This window comes from Abramis brama, assembly GCF_963993115.1.
Source record: "Abramis brama genome assembly, chromosome: 1".
Classification (NCBI taxonomy): Eukaryota; Metazoa; Chordata; class Actinopteri; order Cypriniformes; family Leuciscidae; genus Abramis; species Abramis brama.
Window position 1 is genome coordinate 41,211,890 of NC_139963.1, and position 22,555 is coordinate 41,234,444.

General features: G+C 37.0%; 1 protein-coding gene and 1 long non-coding RNA gene across 3 annotated transcripts in view; both read right to left on the reverse strand.

The window, feature by feature from the left end:
- Window positions 1-377: 377 nt before the first annotated feature.
- Window positions 378-7,490, reverse strand: LOC311087153. The gene is made up of 4 exons (XR_014607174.1): window positions 7,372-7,490; window positions 7,124-7,279; window positions 587-718; window positions 378-426 (listed from the first exon to the last, which is right to left on the reverse strand). It is a non-coding gene; the product is annotated as an uncharacterized lncRNA (long non-coding RNA).
- A 913-nt stretch (window positions 7,491-8,403) lies between these two features.
- prkar1b (protein kinase, cAMP-dependent, regulatory, type I, beta) overlaps window positions 8,404-22,555 on the reverse strand; it is a 54,970-nt gene continuing 40,818 nt past the window's right edge. For both annotated transcript variants that reach the window (XM_084119154.1, XM_084119153.1), the window contains exons 10-12: window positions 18,950-19,071; window positions 11,579-11,660; window positions 8,404-10,257 (exon numbers count right to left, since the gene is read on the reverse strand). In XM_084119154.1, the coding sequence (XP_083975280.1) occupies window positions 10,085-10,257; window positions 11,579-11,660; window positions 18,950-19,071 (377 nt within the window). In that variant the 3' untranslated portion in view covers window positions 8,404-10,084. The remainder of the gene's footprint in view (window positions 10,258-11,578; window positions 11,661-18,949; window positions 19,072-22,555) is intronic.

A 22,555-nucleotide genomic window follows, 5' to 3' on the forward strand; every position in this document is an offset into this window, starting at 1 on the left:
AAGGAGAACCAGGTTGCTTTGTATTAAAAGTGTCTGCAGAACGTCACTGAACTCACATCCACACAAACCGAGGACCAGTCTGAACACGCAGCACTCGAACAGATTTGTTGTAAAACAGTGGCTCTTTATTTTCCCTCTTTAAAACAGCGGATGAAGTGGGGAATTCAGGGGAGGAGGTGTGCTTGGGTAATTGCCGCTGCTCTGCTGCCTATCATATGCTGGACTTCTTAACGTGTGAGAGCAGCGTGGAATGTGGGAAAGGAAAAAGAGGAAGACAGGGGTCTTACCGCGTCGTGGTGGTCTGACCTTGGCCCCCCGCCGGAGGCCAAACACTGTCAGGGTCCTCCATTTTAAATCAATCCACAAAATATACGATTTCGGTGCTTCATGTCTCTGAATGGACGAACATGTTTGAGATGCATTTAGCTATGAAACAACAGAGTATGAAAAGGAAGGTCAATCTTGTCCCTGCCATTACACTGAGCTGAATGACTTCTTGAAGGAGTGCAACAAGCTGTCTTCAGATTTCTATTAGGAGCCTTAAGCCCTTGATTGTGGAAATTGGCATGTCAAATTCGGCTTTCACCTCGTCTCTCTGGTCATTTGTCTGGGAGGACAACGGATGGAGGCGAGGGAGGAAGAGGAGAAGAAGCAGGCGATGGTGAAATCTGTGGGATTTCTGCGTTTCATCTGAGCTCAACCTGCAGTCCTGACAGCACTATGCCCAGGGGTGAGGAGTTGGAGAAAACAAAGGATTACTCAGAAAAGAAATCTGTAGGGAAACCCAATGGAGAAAGTGTTTCATTTCAATTCATCAGTTTACTTTCGGTTGTCAAATTGTCAACATCATAGAACTTTATTAGCATGACTGTTGCATAAATAATAATGTTGCAATAATAATAATGTATGCATCAATATAAAAACAAAGCAAAAAGGTGCAATGCAATGGAATTAAATCAATGCAATGCAATAAAATAAAAATGCAATGCAATGCAATAGAAAAAAAATTAAATAAATCAATCCAATGCAATACAAAAATTTAATAAATCAATCCAATGCAATACAAAACAATGCAATACAACACAAACATAAACAAAGCAATGCAATGCAGTGTAAACAAATAAAACAATGCAATGCAAAAATCAAACAAATCATTGCAATGCAATAAAAAAATAAAATAAACGGTAATAGAATGCAATGCAAATATACTAAAATCACCATTTGGTTCCTAGTATTGAAGGTGGCTCTGGTGCGGCTTTAATTCTGTGTATATGAAAAAGAGCTTCAATGCATAATGACATTGTCATTATTATTTACTTAATTTATCATTTCATTTTGTGGCTCGTAGTTTCAATAAAATAAAATATTCAAGAAGACATATGCACAAAATAATATTCCATGGGATACACACACAGACTAGCATATATGACAGTGAACTTTGAATTGTGCTGCAGTGAATGTGTAACTCCCTCAGTACACTTGCATGTTCTTGCACTCACTTTTCCCCCCATTTACTAGCCACATTCCTTAATTTGTAGAAAAACGAACCACTCATCTCACTATAAACATGGTAATAAAAACAAAGCACTCCAAAACAGACACTAACAATCACAAACAGGTGTTTCATGGCTGTAAGACTTGTGGAAATTTATAAGGCCCTTATAAACATCCTTGGCTCTTGTTGAGTTCACAGTTTGAATGGGGAGCTCCGGCTCTTTTTGATTTAGCTGTAGTAATTGAGTATGTGTGTGTGTGTGTGTGTGTGTGGTACAAGAATATTAGAGTCTGCCACACCCGATGTAAGTGATCCACAATAACTGTTCACACACATCGAGGCATTCATGAAATGTTGTTAAAACCCCCCTCCCATGATGCATAGCAGCTCCTCTGGAAGCCACAGGCTGGCCGCCAGCTTTTAAAAGAAAATTAGAGGAGTTTGGCTCTTTACAGTTATATGAAAGCAATAAAGCGACAGGCCCAGAAGTGGCCGAGGAATTCATGAGTCAGTGAGGAGAGAAAGAGACAGAGAGAGAGAGTCCCATTCACCATTATTGTACAGAAGAAGAGATCAGATCAGACATTCTGCTAAACATCTCAAAGAAATAACCTGACAATCTCTTTACATTGCATACACCAACTGCAAAGGTCAAAACTAAAATTAGCATCTAGAATTTTTTTTTTTTGCAGTGCATTTTAGCATAGCGTTAACTTTTTTTTACTTAAAACTGAGCACTTTTTTTAGAATATCACACTATAAAACAAATTTTATACTCTCGTGAAAAAGAAGTGTGCTTAATTACAGTGAATGTAAAAACTGTACTTGCTGATAATATTAATGAAATAAAAGGCCACTTAAGTGTACTTACAGAGTCAACTTTGTTTCTTAACACACTTAAGTCCAATTTTTAAAAGTGCACTGTAATAATGTCAAATTAAAAGTACTACTTTAAAATGCATGTTAATTCGTTACATTTTAATTACCTTCTGACATGCTTAAAAGAAGTACACTTATTTTTATGCGTTGACTATCCCACTAAAGCACATGTAATGTACTTAATTACAATTTTAACTGAAGTGTGTTATTCAATACTACATTTAAAGTTTATCTATTTTAAAAGTACTAAATTACAACTTCATCACTATACATGTGTATTTTTAAATGCATGACATTCAATTTCAATATTAATGACATTAAAGTATATTTTAGTTTACCATAAACGCTTGTCAGTACATTCGGCAGTAAACCAAATTTCAAAGACAATTATGAAATAACATAAATATGTGCACAAGTGGGTAAAAAAAACCCTCTAAATTTCAGCCAGTTAAATTTAATATGAATTTAAATTATAATACATTTTAGTTTAATTGCAAATAACACGCAATTAAGTGTCCGAAAATATTACTTTTAGTTCACACTTAAAGTATATTATTTTACTTCTTAAAAGAATGCTGTATTTCTTTTTCACAAGAGTACAAATAAATTGGAATAAAATGTGTGTGTTTATGTTTTGGTCTAAGTGGCTTCAATGAGCCCTGTCACACGCAGCGGCTGACGGAAAGGCCGTCCTGCATACCACAAATCACACAAGCCCCATGGGGTCAGAATTATCTTGTGACCTCAAGTATGGGTCGGATGTGATTGAGGACAGCGAGCCATCGATCAGTGAATTCAGGAGTCATTTAGCTGAAGTAATAATGGACTGTTCATTTCTCATCCTTGTGTTACCGCACAATACTGTCTGAGTGCCTGTTATTGGTTAATGACACCCTTGAGACTCTTCCATCCTTCCAGCAGATTAAAGTGTTTGTGTGTGTGTGTCAGTAGCTCTATTGAAGTGCATGTCTACTTAACACCGACTATGTTTGGAATGCAGCAGTAGTGCAATGCTTAGTGGATATACTGCGCAGTACACTGTAAAAACTGTACTGCATACGTCAACAATCAAATAAATAAATAAAAATCAACCCTTTTCCCGGGGTTTTTTTTTTTTAAGTTGCCAGCCAGCGTCAGCATTTTTGATCATTTTTACAAAACTGTCATATGAATATCTGAACATACAATATATCAACACATTCTCATCCTAGGGCGTCATATACTGACGCTTTTGAAATTTCTTCAATATCCGACGCAAAGGGCACCCTTTAGCGTCAATATGAGACGCCGGTTATGGGTAGGTTTAGGTCTGGGGTAGGTTTAGGGTTAGACCGCTAGGAGGCGCCTCCTAGACTCATATTTATCTGCGTCTCATATTGACGCCTAAGGGTGCCCTGTGCGTCGGATATTGAAGAAATTTCAAAAGCGTCAGTATATGACGCCTTGGGATGGAACGGGCTGAATATATCAAAAGAATGAACAGAGCCTCTACATTTTATTGTAGCTTCATGCGTTCTTATCAACACTTGAATGTGGGTAAGTTTCATTAAAAAAAGTAACATTTTGAACAGAAAGCTAAGAAAATTGCAGATCGGATTCATGTTTGATGAAAACAGAGTAAATCGAGGCCATCAAAACCCCAAAAGCTTCATAGTCCTATAGCTCATCCTGGGTCGACATTTCATTCGGTAACGATAGGCAGTTTTGATTTATATGCAGTTTAATGTTTGGCGATCGCGTTAGCTTGCATGCGCGTAAGCAATGCTTCTATAGCTGCGTCCCAATTCAGAGGCTGCATCCTTCGAAGGCCACCAAGGTCGGACTGAATGTTATTAAATGGGACGGTCCAGCCTACGATGGACTGTTCTTGTCGCCTAGCTCCTCAAGTAACAAGTAACGTTTGTACTGCACTTTTTATATTCAACTGAAACAAAGCATATCTAAATATGTTCATCTTGGTGCATTTATTTACACAATAAAGAGCAGATATTATATAAAATTGCATCTTGGCAAGATATGTCAACATTTGAACCGCTTTATATATTTGTTTTTATTTTTATTTCATTTGATACATAAGATTATTTGAGTAATGGCAGGTGCACACTGTGCGATTTATAATAGTCCTTTACAACTGTTGTTTGTCAGACTGTACAAGAATGATGAATGCTGTAAGCCATGTCACACTGTGGGATCTCAGTTGTTATTAATGTCAGACTGTACAGCAGTTAAAATGTGAAAAATGGATGCACGTAAGAAGACTCGTCTGGAGTTTTACATCATCAATCCGTGACACGTTCGGTGACTGTGAGCTGCATTTACATGTGGGATAGAAATGGTGGATAGCAAACAAACAGTCTGAGGAAGGGCTGTGAAAGGCCCGAAACGTTACACTTTAATAAACTATATAAATGGGAGCTCTCCGGTGTGCGGATCTTTACTTTGTTACTGGCATTATATATGAGATCCAGCACCCGTACTTGACTAGGATGTGCGTGATTAAACTGCTCCTTATAGCAAACATCTCTAGTGTTAATTTTGATCGTGGCTTCTCTTGAAAAGAAAAACGTGTGTGTGGAGCAAGTGGTGGTTTGTTGTTTTCTCACTAATTGCGTCATCAGGTCCGGCGCTCCTATTGGTTTTTGATTTGATGGTTGACGTTGGAGACGTCACACTTACAGGACTGTGGCTCAAATATTCTGACACTGCCAGAATTTCGTCGGAGGCAAATTTGGATCGCAATGGTCATTAATTGGCTGTCAGCGAACATGTCAAACTAACAATCAAAGACTTTCAATTCACTAAATGTATCTTAGACAGACAAAACGTGGTCAAAATTGTACAGTGTGAACCCAGCTTTAGTTGAAACACAATACTTACATTTAAAGGAGCTGTATGTAAGAAATGTATTTCAATTAATCATAAAATGGCCCTGATATGTCACTAGACATTAAGAAATCATGTTCATTTCAAATACTTATATCACTGACAACAGTAGTGCGGCTAGGATATTGTCATTTAAAAGTGAAGTTGCAGCCCTCAACTGATATTGATGTTGTCATGTTGTGTTTTGGCCTGAAGCGCCACCCTCCACCTATCTACCAATCACAAAGTCAGTAGTGTTTCGGCATCCGGGTTGCCAGCTCTGCTCTAGTTACCACAGCTACGTAGCAGCCTACATTCGTGCTGGATCCTGCAGCCTATCTGGCAACCTCGAGTCAGGAGGGAGGGGGAGGGGACACACCGCTCTGAAAGTGATTGCAGTACCAGTTTTGGCCACAATCTTACATACGGCTCCTTTAAAAGTGTAATCCGGCAAAAAAAAAAAAAAAAAAGTCTAATTCAGTCATCACCACTGTGCAATGAATTCTGGGATAAGTTAAGATGTGAAGGATCCATCTGTTGTCTCCTTCATTGCCCGCGCAACGAAGGATGCATTTCGAGGCCGCATTTGAAGGAGCCTTTGAATTGGGACTGCCTTCGTCGCGCCGCGGTGATGCAATCATCCTCCGAAGGATGAAACCTCTGAATTTGGACGCAGCTTATCACTTGGACGGAGATTCTGTCCTCTTTCAGAAGATGTGTAATAGCATACAACAATTAAGGACCATTCAAACAGAACTCGTTTTTCCATTCCACTACGCTACTCTTCCATTGTTTTTGCACGTAAATGTGAATCATGTAAATGCACTAGACGGATGTGTTTGACTGTTGCGTTTGCGTCTTTTGCAAAACACCACGTTCTAAACGTGTGCTGCGCTCAAGTTAAAAGTAGTTCAACTTTTTAAAAAATGCGTTTCTAGACCTCTAGAATGATTTTTTTTTCATTCCGCTGACCTGCGTCTCACATTTTGACCGCAAAAACATGTTTTGTGTGAATTGGCCCTTACTCTGACTTTGCAGTATGTATGTTGTGTAAAGAATGCCAATTGTCGAATCTATGATATTTTACATTAACACAACTTGGATTCAAAATAGTCGTTTTTATTTATGCTAACTACTACTAGCATAATACTAATTAGAAATGATAAATCACTGCACTTAAAAAAAACAGTAATCAGTATATATTAGTATAATGCATCTTTAAACATTTCCAACTAAACTCGAACTAATAAAAAAGTGGGATATAGTAGTTCATTGTGTCCTGGTTATATACTGCACAAATTTTGTAGGCCATGCATACTGTGTGCACAATGCACACTGCAAAATTAGCATGAGTAGTATGCCAAAGGAAATATGTTTTCAAAGGGTCAAACGTGAATGACTCGTTAGGACAATTGCTTGCGGTGTTCCTCTGGGACTGAACTGCGGTTGGGTTGTTTTTCTTCTTTACATGACAGGTGAATTTTGAATGGACACTACATCACCAAACAGGAAATACAAATGAATCCTCTAAGGGTCTAATGCCCTATGGGAATTTGGTTGTATTTCTTCTCTGATTAATAGTATATAGTATGTGAAAAAAAAAAATTGTAGTTCACTTTAGCTCACAAAAATAATTATAATAATGAATGAGTATTTTGTTGAATTTTGGACAACATACTTCCCATGATCATATTACTAGACTAGAATCTTAATCTGTAATTATGGTGAACATGAATTTGAAGCTTAAAGTTCCGTCTGAATTTTAAAAAAATTCCAAAAGGCGGAACTGTTTGAACTGTAATCAGATCGTGGCTTTATTTCCTGTCCCATTAACTCCTTTGAATCTTTGTGGAATTCCATTATTCAGACAGATTTTGATCTCCTGACCTGATCTGGTGCTCTCCTGATTGACCTCTGCACCTCCTTTCCTTCGACTCTGATCCTTTCATTCTTGTCTTCTCATTAGAGCCGGCAGCACACATCACAGCCCATGACCTGAGCGGGTCAGGATTAAACTGTAACGTGGATGTTCATGCAGCGATACTACGGTTAGACAAGGATTAGCTTGAGCCACAAAGACGACAAGTTGGCACATAAACTGATACATTTTAGCTTGAATATCAAAGTGTTCTCACAGTAATGGTAGGGGGCAAATCTGTTAAATGATTCATGACTGGGTGGAGCGGTAAAGGCGGGCCGGTGGTAATGAAATCTACTGAGACTCCGGTTGCAAATCTGATCCAAATAAACTGACTGTAAAAAACACAAGAAAACAGGAGAATATTAGATAGCGATGCAAAAAATAAATAAATTAATAAATTAATAGAACATTGCAGGCAAAATAAATTCAAACGTTTAAACCACGCAAAGAATTAACAAAGGCGTATTAGTAAAGTTAAATTTAAGTAAGTCAAATAGATAAAAAAAAAATATATATTACACTTGTTAGTAAAATTAAAAAGCATAATTATTAAAAACAGATTGTTGGTAATGAAAAGTAATACCTTTATATCATTCAAAAATAAAAATCTAGAAAAAAATCTCACAATACTATTAGAAAAAAGTAATAATTCAGAAATGAATTCCTTTAAAGCATGCAAAAATAAAAAGTTTCATTTGTAAAATCATAATATATAAAAAATAAGACAAGTAAAATAATGAAAGCCCTTAAAACATGCAAAACAATTGGTCAGGAAAATAAAAATGTCCTTAATAAAAACAGACAAATGAATACCTCTGAAAAAAAAAAAAAGAGAAAAGAGAGAGAGAGAGAGAGAGAGAAAACTATTGTAAACATAGAGAATTAGTAATGATATAAAGAAAAATAGAGGTCCTAAAATAAAGATTGTCGATTCAGAATAAAGCTTCTGTAATCAAGTGTTTTTGTGTGTGTATTTAAAGAGGTTGAGTGGCAGGCTTGAGTACATTCCCCAGTTGATTTAGTGTAGTTAAGATCAGATGGAATGTGTCAAAGCCAAAAGCTCTAGTTTAATCTCGCTGGCCTCCCCTTCCTCTGACAACACAAGCTGACATCTGACTGGCAGTGGGAGTAAAAGAGATCCGGGGTGAACGAGAGTCAAACCGACAGGAAGAATGATAAGGTGATCTACAAAACATCAAAGGAGGATTCCAAAAGACAAACAGATGCATTAAAAAGCGACGAGACATTTAATGGTGTTCAGAAGCTTTTCTTTATTGGCCTGAAGATTAGAGTCACAGAATGTGTGTAAAAGTTGGTGTGTGTTTTATTCTGTAAAAACCGAGAAACAAAGCATGCAATCAACAATCGCTCCTTCCAAATTCATTCAAATAAACTCCAACTCATTCATAAACCACGGTAAACTGCAAAAAACCCCACCTTTTCCTTAAGTCACTACAAACGAACAATGGCTGTCTCTGAACCTAAAGCATTCTGGAGCATCGGTTGAATTATACAGGGAAATATTTTGAACACACACGATGGCCAAAATGCTGTTGTAGGCAGATATTAAGAACCAACTTTAGCATTTCTGATCGTTTTCAGAACATATCCGTTAGTAATTCACAGTAAACTGGTGAATCGCACACAAACATGTCACACTTCACCCCAACCTATTTTTAAGACACATTTTTTGACAATTTTGTTGTTTAGATTATTTTCATGACAATTGCATACATTTCTCCCCATGTTCTCAATACTGTACAACAAACAAGTTGAATTCCAATTTCTTTCCCATAAATGTATTGATATGAATTTTAATTATTCTCAAGTTCATATTTTTAATTTACTGTTTTGCAGTAAAAATATATTTTATGCATTTTTTTATTATAAATCAGCCTAAAATAAGCATCATATATATGAAGCCTATATGATATATAAATATATCTGCATGTGTATAAGTTTATTTGGGGGTGAAATACGACCTGGACATGTTCTTGACAGGTTTTGTGAGATTCACCCAAAAATGTCATGGCCTCAGGATGTAAGAGCATGTGTGTGGATGTGCATTTGTGTGTAATACAATAGCATTTTGAAGGAAAAAAGAAAAGAAAAGCATCGGCATACAGATTCAACACATTAAGACTTGAGCAAGACTCCCATGAAAACCCCTTTTATAGCTTGTTCTATATTAAAACTTGTGTCTTAAAATGTAACAAACCCCTTCCCATTAATTCCAGCAGCAGAACGAAGGGTGGTTGGAAAAGCCAAGAAAATAAAATCACTATAGAACAGCAAAAAACGCAAATAAACAGATTTCGTCAGAGCTCTCGAAACAAGAATGCAAAATGACCCATGCGGGGTTAAACACGGTACGCTAAACACACAGCTAAAAGGCAAAAGATTAAAAAACACTCTTTCCTCTATGTAAACATATTCATATACTTGTGCCATCTGTAATGTTACCTTCCTCTTCAGTGCTGAATGGCAAGTGTACAAAATGCATCTCTGGTCTGCATGCATCACACATTGTAGGACATTTACACATGCCACATCAAGATGTTTCACATCAGTCTGTTTGGGCACCTCGTTCCCTCTCCTAATCTGGTGAAATAAAGCTTTGTGACAGCATAGGTCAATTCAAAGTGCACGTAAGAAAAAGAAAATAACAAAGGAAAAAAGGAAAAAAGCAGAAAAGGTGGAGCACTTGTGCTTCTTGCAAAAAAAAAAAAAAAAGAAGTAAAAACTGAATGCTTGGCTGCATAAAAGAAGTTGTTTTTTATTAGTTGCCACATCAGAGCAACTCAACAATAGTTAAGCTAACGATTTAAGCAAAACCGATGAAGTACCACACACACTAATTTATGCAACCAGGCACCCGAGTAACTGACGGAGGTCTGTAACCTCTAGATGTGTGTCAGACGGTTGGGTTAGACAGTGAGAGAAATGAAGCTGTTATATCTCTGAATGTTCCTCTTGAGGATCTCAGAGCAGGGCCCGAGGACACGCTCAAAACGTGGCCGGTCCAGCTTCACACACTTGAGCGGCCCCCTGGCCACGACTGTGGCTGCACGGGGTCTGTTCAGCAGCAGGGCTATCTCACCTGCACAAATAAAACAAACACACACACACACACGTTAGCTTAATGACTTGATTTAAAACTGATGTATTATGGAAACTGATTTATATACTCTGACACTCAAAACTCAAAATATCACAGGGCAACCAGGCAATTCATTGATACTAGGTTGTCAAAATAATTCAGATATGTATTTCGCCATCAGGTATGGTGTCCCACAGGGGTCTGTTTTGGTACCGCTTACATTTACATAATCATCAACACCTATTCAGTACTTAGCAACCTGACCCTTCCTAATAAACAAATGTGTGAACTATGCCGCCACACTGAGGTTAGACACCGATCACAACAAAAGTTTATTTACATACAGTAGAAGTCTTAAAGGTACAGTGACAAAAACAGTCAGTTTAATTCTAAGGATCAGATAGAGAGAGAGAGAGAGGAAATGGTCATAAAAAGCTAAATAATGACTGTTTGTGTAAGAACATTGAGTTATAAGTAGATATATGTGTAGATTATGACCCCTTTAAAATAAAAAATCTAAAATTGTGATACAATAATACATTATTCTAGTAAATGTTTGAAAAAGACTTCTACAACACTGATTTCAGTTGTTTTATATTTTATATTCTGCAAAATAAATTCAATCAATAAATAATTTATCAATCAATAAATAATAATAATAGTTATATAATTCACAACATTAAATACTTTTAAGACATTTAAACATACTTTTTTTTTTTTTTAAATCTTAAAATACTGTATCCTAATCTGCCTAACAATGCAAAGACCAATAAATAATGAAGCCTTTTGTAGGTTTGAGCAGCCCAACAATGCAATATTGACTCATCCAATGGCAAAAGTTAGGGGCGGGACTATCTCATTGGCCAACCAATGGCAGATGTGGGATTGTTCAGAAAACCTGTTTAAAACAATCACTATTTTTACCATTTTTATTTGGTGACATTAGCTGTGCAGAAATGTCTCATATTTAAGCAGTCATCTGTTAAAAATTCACTGCCTTTGCTGCGTGCTAATAACATAAACACAACCCGTTTAGCTTAAACGGTTACAAAACAAAGAGCAATAGCTCTCTATATAATGTAAATATGACTACATTCACCACGTAGAGAGACAATCTAAAGATCAGTATGCCTGTGGTGCAGCAGTGTAAACCGCACTGACAGTAAACAAGCACACAGATCTACATTCTGCAAGCTCTGCACATGACGAACTGCCACCTGTTAGGAAAGCTACTCTTCCTGTCTGGCTCAGGCACTTCTGTTCTGTTATTTACAAGTCTCTGGCACAACGCTGCAGGCTCTGCGATCCTTCCAACACTCACCGAAGTAGTCAGATGGACCCAGGCGGCCCACTTCGACATATTCCTCATTATCAGACCTGCGCTGCAGAACAGATGCTGTACCCTGGGAAGAGAAGGAGAGACACAGGTTTAATGAGGAGGAAAAGTACAAAAAGAGGAGCAGAGGGAGGGAGAAAAGCCTAGCTCATGGTGTCGCCGAGTTTGAGACGTGTCAAAAGGATTAGTGCTTTATATGCCTGCAGGTGTACAGGGTTTAGACAACTCGGCGTGCTCGCAACACACACAAGTACGTCATAGACTTGACACATGCAAGCACACCTGGGCCTGTCAGTGTTGAGATTTTTCAACAATCATAGAGTTACACTGCATGCGGCGCCCCACACTGCAATGCAAAAACTCATTTAGAAAGATAAACAAGGAGACAGGCAAACGGTCTGTCACATTTGTCACATCAAGGACAAACACTACCCACAATACAACAGTAAAACGAGGAAGGCTGACAGGACAGGGCTTCTCTCTATTCATAGTCACTTTACACAAGTTGAAAATACTAATAGCTGTTATACAGTACAAAATATAGTATGTAAAAATGCAATAATTAGAATAAACTGATGTAAATGTTAAATAAAAAAATGAAACTAAAACAAATCTGTAATATAAAAGGGAAATTAAAAAACAATTGGGCTCAAATAATTTTAAAATAATAGTTAAATTATTTAGCAATAATGATGTCATTATTTTATAAAATATTATTATAGATGTATATATAAATATTAAGATAGGCCTATTTAAATATAAGAAATATTACAATTTAAGTATTATTATTATTATTTAATTGTTGGATTATTACAGTTGAATCAAATAACAATAAACATTTTTAAAAAAAGAAAACTTGATTTGAAATTTAACTACAATACCCTTTCATTACTCTCCAGACTGTAAGTAAACTAGTATCTTGTGAGCAAATGTGGGGGTTGGAAGCAGGTTAGAAGGTCATCTACAGGCTCTTTTGCTGGGTCACTAAAGGCTTTGCACGTCAACGGCAACAATTTCTAAGAAAAGCAAAAAATATGGACTACTTTTTAAACATAACTGAAGAACTTTATGATTAAACGACATTACATAGGTGAGAGAAAGTAGTTCTACCAATACTGCTGATGTAACAGTCCAGTTACAACCACATCTTAGATAGCAGCCATAGCTATTGAAGCTATTCCATAAACATCTAATAAAAAATAAATCAACAAGCTGTTACTAAGAGAGACCACATACAGTGAGAAGAGGCCCAACCCTTGAGGGATGCCAGACCTGACCTGTTTGCTCTCAAAGGAGTTGTTGTCTTCACTCAAACTGCTAGTGGACACTGACATATGATTTGAACCAGTTCTAATCCACAGCACTTGTCGAAGTAGTCAATACCATATCACTGTCCACCGCCCATAGCTGTATCTCACATGTAGCACTACTGGATCTCTTTGGAGCTTTCAACACACAGTTGACTCCATTGACCTTAACATCCTGGTAGAAGACTTGGAAAATCACAGGTCAAGTATGAAAATCAAGGGTCAAGGATAGTGTCCATCAAAGTTGTGTACTGGAGTTAATACTAGTATCATTGTAAACACTGCGTTAACTTCCACTGCTACACTGACGAAAAACAATTATGCATCAACAAGACTAAAAGCTTCTTTTGTAATGTTTGCTGCAACTAAAGATTTATTTAGGTGTTAATATGTGTTATCTTTGACTTTTTAAACGTAGAACGTATACATTGCATTACAACAGCCTAACAACCACCCAAAACACTTTAGCAACAACATACTGTAGAAGTTGCTAAAACTACTTAGAAACTGCATAGCAACACCCTAGCAAACCACCCATAACACTCTAGCAAACACATCAAGGTGCTAAAACCACTATAAACAACTTAGATATTGCACATCAACACCATTTCCAACTGCATAACAAGGTGCTAAAATTAATTAGAACATCTTAAAATTGCATAGCAACACCCTAGCAACCACCCACAAGTCTCTAGCAAATACATAGCAAGGTGCTAAAATCATATATCAAACACACTACAGAAACTGCATAGCAACAACCTAGCAACCACCCATAACCCTCCAGCAATCACATAACAAGGGGTTAAAATCACTTAAAACACTTTAGAACCTGCATAACAACACTCTAGAAACACCTTAACAGTGCTAAAACCACTTACGATATTGAACGGCATAGCAACAACATACAGTAGCAACCACCCATAATGTTCTAGCAACCACATAACACTGTAAACCATTCAGACCACTTTAGGAATTGCATAGCAACACCCTAGAAACCACACATAACATTCTAGCAAGTAGCAACTACTTAAGGTGCAAAAACAACTTGAAACACATGGGAATTGCATTGCAACACCTATCAACTATCCATAACATTCTAGCAACCACATAACAAGGTACTAAAGCCACTTAGAACACTTTAGAAATGGCATAGCAACACCTTAGCAACCACATAATGTGCTAAAACCACCCCTGGAAACCACCCATATGCTTACAGTAACTTTGCATGGTTTAGCACTAGTCACATATTCTTAAGAAAATATAAGTATTCAGACAGTAAAAATGTGCTACAGACTAGACTATATGCCATTTTACTTCTAACTTACAAAGTGCTAAAGTGATATTGCCTATAAGACTACCTCAGAGATCTCCAAACACCCTACTGCCTTCTACAGTACTGTATGTCTCCTTCAATCTCAGGATGCATGCCTCTTCAAAGTACTGTTCGAACATCTGCTGATGGAAAGGCATTATGTTACAGAGCTCCACAGCTGTGGGACTGCATTGCTGGCTGCCAATATGAATAATCAGACAAGCTGCCAATATCTCATTCAACATCTAGAATACAAACATTCCTGTTCAGTCAAGCAAATAGCTAAGGTAACTCATGCATACAGGCTACTATTTTCACCTGAAGGCATCAAGCCCAATTGAAAATCTAAGAGTTTGGGTTAACTGAGATACCAATGTTGTTGACTTGCTGTTTACTCACGTCCAGTAAAGTCTGGAGCTGGCGTCTGGGCGGGCGGCTCTCCACCTCTCAGTCTCTTTTAGGAATACCAAACCATCTAATTTGCCTTGATGCATAAATACTGACGCATTTTCTCCTATACTTCTCCTGCATTGATGTGTGCATAGTTAGATATGCATATTTTTATACCATTTCATGGGATAAAGTAGGCAGAACTATCGTTAACCTTTTATTTTCTCACGCTCCATCACACATACCACACTAACACTTTTTAATCTTAAGCAAGTTACAAATTATTGATTAGGATAGTTTGTGAAAAAGGCAATACCAAAATATACTGCGACAAGCTGCATCTAAAATAGCAGATGAAGCCAAAAAGTGTCAATTATAAATAAACATTTCATATACTGTACCATTCAGAATTTTGGGGTCAGTAAGATTTTTCGTAAAGAAACGAATACTTTTAATTAGCAAAGTTGATCAAAAGTGATATTTTTTAAATTTTCTAATCACTCCGGTCAAAATGGTGATATAAGGGCATGTCATATTTATACAGTAAAATTACTAGAACAGTCACAGGCTTGATATATATGGGTTTCATTAATTATGGAAAGTCTGTAGCGCTCTGTTAAATGCTGTAAGAATCATGAAAGATCCAGAAAATTCTCAGCACAGCAGTGCAGTCCTTTGACCAGTTCTTCCTCGAAATACTTATGAATGACTTCAATGTGCAAAAGAGCTAACCCTGTGAGAAAATGTGGAAACAAGTCAGAACATTGCATTTTTAATATGTCAGGGATGGCTTTCATCTCATACTGATTTGAATGTGCCTATAATTATGTGGTATATAATGACAGATTTCACTTTTTCTTTAAAAAAGCTCTTTGGCCAAGTTTTAAGCTTTGAATGTTTCGGTGTGACCCTAGTGGATCAGCGTTCTGGTATTTGCAGGATCTTGGCTTGGGACGTGCTCTCCGGAGGTATGACATCATGGGGATGCCCTGGAGCTGTTGGTTTTGCATTACTATCAAATTAAAAGTCTCACAATGGGCAACAAATTGTATCAGCATCTGTGGGAAAACCTATTTAACACAAACAAATTGAGGCAGAGAAAATATAGAACACAAACACCCAAATGCAAACAATTTAGCAGAGTTGTCTAATTGGTCGTCTGCTCTCACACGATTAAGACAGCCTGACAGCAGCTGTACGGGTAATAAACCACACCACGAATCATCACATTTAGCACGGCCCAAATTAAGATGATGGAACGTTATACATGCGAAATCAGTTAATGTGTGACGCATCAAATCATAGTTGATCTGTGACTCAATCTAACAAACAACAAATGTGTCTCAAACCAGGGTTATTATAGTTAAACCTATTTAAAATAAACATGAACTGAAATAAAATATCAAATACAAACTTATCTGCCAAGCCTACATTTCTTACTTTCATTTTAATTTCATAACTTGATGTCCCTAAAATATCTTGCTCTTTCTTTTTCTTTCTTTCTTTCTTTCTTTCTTTCTTTCTTTCTTTCTTTCTTTCTTTCTTTCTTTCTTTCTTTCTTTCTTTCTTTCTTTCATAAGGCCAACACACATTCATCAACATTTCTGTAAATGTGCCAGTGTTAGCCAGCTGGCTAATTTTCAACTGCAGTCCTTTGGCAAGATGTTTTTGAAACCTAAAACTGAAATAAAAATTAAAACAACATTTGTACACATAAAAAAAGAAAAGAAAAAAAAAAGAAAAGAAACTACAATAGTGTCTAAATGATACTAAAATAACACTGTCTCATCCACAGGGGCAGAGTATGTTCACATGAGAGACAAAATGTTTTTTCCTTCATATTTTTGTGTAAATTGAAGAACCCCAACCCTAACCCTGACAGTATCTGTCAAGAAAAAGAAGAAGCTAAAAGCAAGAACTATGGAACCAGAGCTGGACAATGACACCCACACAGCTCTTCCTTCCTTCCCAAGCCTGTGTCCGTAAAGCCGTCCCTCTGGTTCCCTCGCTCAGGTCTGGAGTCTGGGCCTGACCCTGTGTGAAAGTCTGCAGCCTACATTCCATCACTGAACCGCTGGCCACCCCGTGCTGGGAATCAGGCAGAGATGGGAGGAAGAGAGAGAGAGAGAGACAAACAAGCAGCGAGACAGACCCATGTCTCATGCTAAAGTCCTCTTCATTTATTTGTATCTGTCTCTCTGCCCTGCTATACTCTGACCCAGATGAACAGAAGTTGCTGGAAATGCAAACTGGGGTAAGGATGAGCTAAATAAAATAAAAAAGTACAGAGCAAATTTTCTGTTCTGTTCTAATCTATTGTATGTGTTCTATTCGGTTTACTGTGTTCTGTTCCATTCTGTTCTCTGTTCTGAGTAAACAGAACAGAAAACATACAGACAAAACAAAACAGAACCGTTTAAACAGAACATAACACACACAATAGATTGGAACAGAATAGAAAACAATAGAGTGGAACAGAACAGAATAAACAGAATAGAACATACAATTGGTTAGAACAAAACAGAACACAAAATAGATTAGAATAGAACAGAATACAAAATAATAGAAAAGAAGAAAACAGAATAGAACTGAAAAGAAAGGAATGGAATAAAAATGGAATTGTGCAGAGTGAATAGAACAGAGGAGAATAAAACAACTAAAATAGAACTCAAAAGGACACAATAAATTGATCAAATGTGAGAGTAAAGACATTTATAATATTACAAAAGATTTCCATTAAAAAATGTCTTTTGAATAAAATGCATCACGATTTCCAAAAAAATATTAAGCAGCACAACTGTTTTCAACATTGATACTAATAAGAAATGTTCAGTGAGCATCAAGTCTGCATATTAGAATGATTTTCACTAGGATCAACACATAAGACAGGAGTAATGAAAATCCAGCTTTGACCTTTCTCTTGGAAACTACATTTGCGAGTGCTTCGGTCTGTCAAAAAGCCACACACACACACACACACGGACACAGCAGCAGGTTTCCTACACTCAGTCAGTCGCACTCACACAGACTCAATACTGGCGCACATCTCCTTCCATTGTTCAGAAATGAAGAACTAACCTTTCAGCAACACATGTGTGTACTTTATACGGCTCATCAATCTCTGATTTATAACATTTCCCAAAGGAACAATCCTTACAAGAGTCTTTTCCAAATGCACATACTTGTTACATTACCTGAGCATCGCCAATCTCAAATCTACAATAAATCTAACAGACAGTAATGCAGAGCTTCACCTGTGTGATTTCGCTCCTCAACATCAGGAATGTTTCATCAAAATTATGAGCAGGCCAGCCAAAAATCAATTATAATGGGATTTTTGTCTTCCAGGCATAAATCAATACAGTAAAGCCATATACTTTATATCCTCAACATGCTTTATGATTTGAGGAATCATTCATGTCAGTAAGTTGCGCACCAAAGTTTAATAGTATAAAGGGTTGGTTTAAATTCCTAACCCTAATGATAAGCAATAATAAGGCAATAATCAGGTGGATGCGTGGAGAGCACAGCATCAATAGAGCACTACTTCACTCAACAGCCTGATTATATTAGTACTGCAACCTTCATGGAGGAGAAAATTAAAATGAAGAAAAGAGAGGCGCTGAAAATTTGAGAACAGACACAGACGGTAAAAGAGCCCCCTCCAGACTTCACAACATCTTCATAAATGTGGAGTTAATCAAAATATTGTTCAAAGATCTGGCAGAGGAGGAGAAGAATGCTGAATCAGCACCACCAGGGGTTTCAGAACTGTAAATGTGTTTGGTGGTGTTGACAGCACAAAGCAAGAGTATCAGCTAACGCAAGAAAGGATAGAGAAATCTAGCAGGACTAGATGTGTGTGCACGCACACAACCAATATAAACTGATCCTCATTCCATACATCTCCATTCTTCATCAAGCCACACTGAGGATCGTCTGAAAACAACTTTAGGGTGCTTACACACAAGAGAAAGTGCAGTTTTGAGAGTGTGGAAAAAGTCAGATCGGTATGAAATCAAGCGAGAATATCACAAATTAGATTTCCAAAAGTACTGGGAATCCAACAGGATGGTCTAAAACTCTCTTCGGTCAACAGACGCCCACACTGGATTGCATTGCAGTAAAAGTTAAAATATTGATTTAGTCTAGTGCATAAGCACCTTTTGAAAGAGTCAGGCCAAAACGCCTGAAGCAACCTCGGGAGGAACCAAGGAGAGCCGTTCTCCTCTGGTCAACCTGGAGGAACTGGTGCTTAAACGACTGTTATTTTGGCAACCACAAAAGTAGGATTGTTCTTCACTAGCTGTAGTGAACAAACATGCAGATGGTCATTTGCACACACACCTCTGTTATAATGAAGAAATCATCTCCCGGTTCTCCCTGCACTACGATCTTCTCTCCATCTTCAGACTGCACAGGCTCCAGGGCATCGGCCACAGTCAACCTCTCCCACTTATCAAGGGATTCTGCAAGACACAACAAGTTTGATGATCTAAATGGACCTGACCAACTTCAACCCTTGAACTTCAATGTTATTAGGGGTGTGAATCTTTGGGTGGACAGTGAATTGATTCAAATTACGATTTATAGGATTTCAATTTGATTCAGGAAGGATTTTTGCTAAACAATTCAAACAATTCAATTCGATCTGATTCAGAATGAGATTTGTTTTGGATTAATGATTCAACTATTTTTTTTTTAAGTTTATTCATAGGATGATGTAAATGCATCTACTGATGTGTCTTGGGTTAAAAAAAAAAACAAAAACAAGAAAAAGACAAACTACTTAAAGTCCCCCTGTAGTCAAACATTTTATTTGTAACATTTTTATCCTTGAAAAAAAAAATTGCATGCCTTAAAATAGCTTGAATGTAACTCTACACCCTCGCCTCATTTAGTATACGCAGTTCTATGAATATGCAAATTAGCCCCGCCTCCACCACTCACTCGCTCCAGCTCAGAGATCCACCTGTTGACGATCACACGTTGACCTGATTGGTTACAAGGTAGTTTGTGACGTCAGAAACACCAGCGATTTCAAACCGTGTTTTTGAGACTGTCTTTGGTTCACTGCAGTTTTAAGGAGAAAATACTCAGCAATGGTGTCGACTTATGAATTTACACATGGTTTGTCTTAAAGCATATTAAAAACACCACATAGACATATAAACAACATTAAAACCTTGATTTTCACCACAGGGGGACTTTAAGATTGTTCATTGCACCAAGCGAACTTGAAAGTAAACTCATTTAATACATGTACACACAGGCTACTTGGAACATAAAGAGTGCAATGTGCCAATAAAATATTTTAGAGTTGAGCGCAATTTATTTATTTATTTTTTTCATGAGTTTTCTTTGTCTGGAAAAAAAAAATTTAATTTTAAAATTCCCTATTATTTCCAGTCACTAAACAAATCCAAATATCAAAATATTACCCGATTCAGTTTTCTGATTTCTCAGTTTCTCAGATGCAAATAAAGTCTCCTTAAATGTTTTCATCTCACCCAAATAAACAATTATACCCATAAAATGGCAGTGTTTTATCTAATAGAAAACAACGGTGAGTTTTTCATGCAATTAAAGAGTTTTATTTCAGTAGTAGTGTACATGCAATAAGTTGGCAGCTTTATCAATGGTTTGTGTGCATTTGAGGGCATGAATGATGCCACGGTACACCTACATTAATACACACGTAAGTAATTTAATGTTTATATATTTTAAAATATTGAATAATACATTACCTAATCACGATTCATTAAACCGATTCTTAACCAAAACAAACAATTAACGCTTCAATCCGTTTAAAGATTGATATACATATACAAAGGCAGTATCTGTAATTGAATCGTTACACCCCTAGATGTTGTAAATCAGAATAAATGACACTGCGATAACGTCATGGTGCAACAAAGCGCCAATGCTTTGAAACGAAAGGCACAGAAGTTATAGTTCAACTTTGATCCATCCAAAAGTAACAAGCAGCCTAGACTGATATTTTTAGAGACAATTTTGAGAAAGCCGTGCTATTTTGTGTGTGCGATGAGCATCCGGTGGTCCGTGAGTGACCCGTGGGTGTGTCATCAGATGCTCAGACTAATGCTTTTATAAATAAACTGACTAATCAGAAAGACACCAAGGCTTATCACGAACTTCCTGCAGAATGCGAAGACTGGATCTTGACCTAGAAGAGCTTCTGTTGCTCGTGGACTACTGAAGCCGTGGCCGTGAGAAAAGAAACCGCCGAAGCCATCATTCAATACCCACCACATTCCAGAAACACTTCCCACCTTCCAGCATCCATCACACGAGCGTACCACACACGAACACGACCACACTAAAACCCTCCAGACTTCAGCAGCGCTGATCCGTCCTCCAGCTGCAAATAATAACCAACGCCTCTGCCCTTTGCTGTTTGCTCACTCTGTCATTCTTCATTTCCCATTATCCCATCAGAATGCATTTCCCATCATCCCAATGCTAGACAGTAGCAGACGATCATTCTCAGATTAGACCGTCATAATAGTGTTAACATTTAAATAGTTAAAAGGAGACGATGTGTGTGTGGCTTAGGTGTGTGTTTGTGTGTTGGGGCCAGCCTGTCTGCATGCCCCAGACTAATGGTCACTTTATCAGGCTGGCTAAGACATCCTCACGCCCGGGCAGACGTCCACCTGCTTCAGTCGTAACATGAGCCGTCAGTGAGGGAAAAATCAACACCGCATGCTTCAACTAAGAAAAAACAGTGTGTCTGTGTGTGTCTATATTAGCACCTCACTCTTTTAGGATATTGTAGCATAGAAAAAATCAGAACTAAGTCTTTCCGATAAAGCACTAGAAAATGTAGGCTTTTAGTGATATTGAATATATATATATATATATATATATATATATATATATATATATATATATATATATATATTTTTTTTTTTTTTTAAATCGGAGGAATCACACTGAATCAATCAGAGGAATCACATCCTTTTCAAATGAATAATCAAGGTATGTTTTCCACACTATTATCTGTTTGTTTTAATGAAGTCAAAGGTTTTCATTTTATAATAATTATGACATTAAAAATAAATATTTGCTTATTATTGCATATTATTTTTTATTAGGACAAGACAGCATATTTTCTATTTTCTTATCTAATTTAATATTAAATATATTTATATAAAATATTTCATTTTTTAAATGTTTATTTATATGCATTAATATGACAATAAACAGCAAAATTTGCAAACACACATTTTTACTAAAACATTTAAAATATGAAAATGTCAGATGGGGACTTCCAAGAACAATTGTGAAAGACGACGCAAAAGAAAAAGTTTATTGTATATATATATATATAAAATTATCAGATTTTTTATTTTATTTTTTAATTTGTAATTTTTATTTTATTTTTAATTATATAAAATTGTTTAATTTAAAAACACCAATATGACAATAAAAATAAATATTTGCTAATTATTGCATATTATGAATGGCTGTTAGCACATTGTAGGAGACTGCTTACTAGTCAAAGTCAAAAGTACATCACAAAGTTGCTATGATATTCTGATCATGTAACGTGGCGTAACGAGAGAATGTTAAAATATGACTCTTATTTTTTGAAGCAGTTTTTTGCGCAAGACCTCACAAGTGTCAGGACCTCACAAACCATGGTAAAACGTGCCAAGACTTCACAAAACAGTACCGATTTCACCGCAATCTCAAAAGAATCTTGCGCAAACAAAAACATGCCCCCCTCAAAGGCGAGAAGACGAGCGAAGAAAAGAGGTTTGAAGAGCGAGAGAGCTGGGTGTTTGAAGACAGGCCGTGACAGGGCTGTGAAACGGAGAACACAGAGCGAAAGAAAAATAGAGGAAACCGAGAGGAGGAGTGTGTTTGTTCAGCCATTTAATAACCCCATTTAGAGCGACGAGTGACCTCAGGGTGCTGAAGGACGAG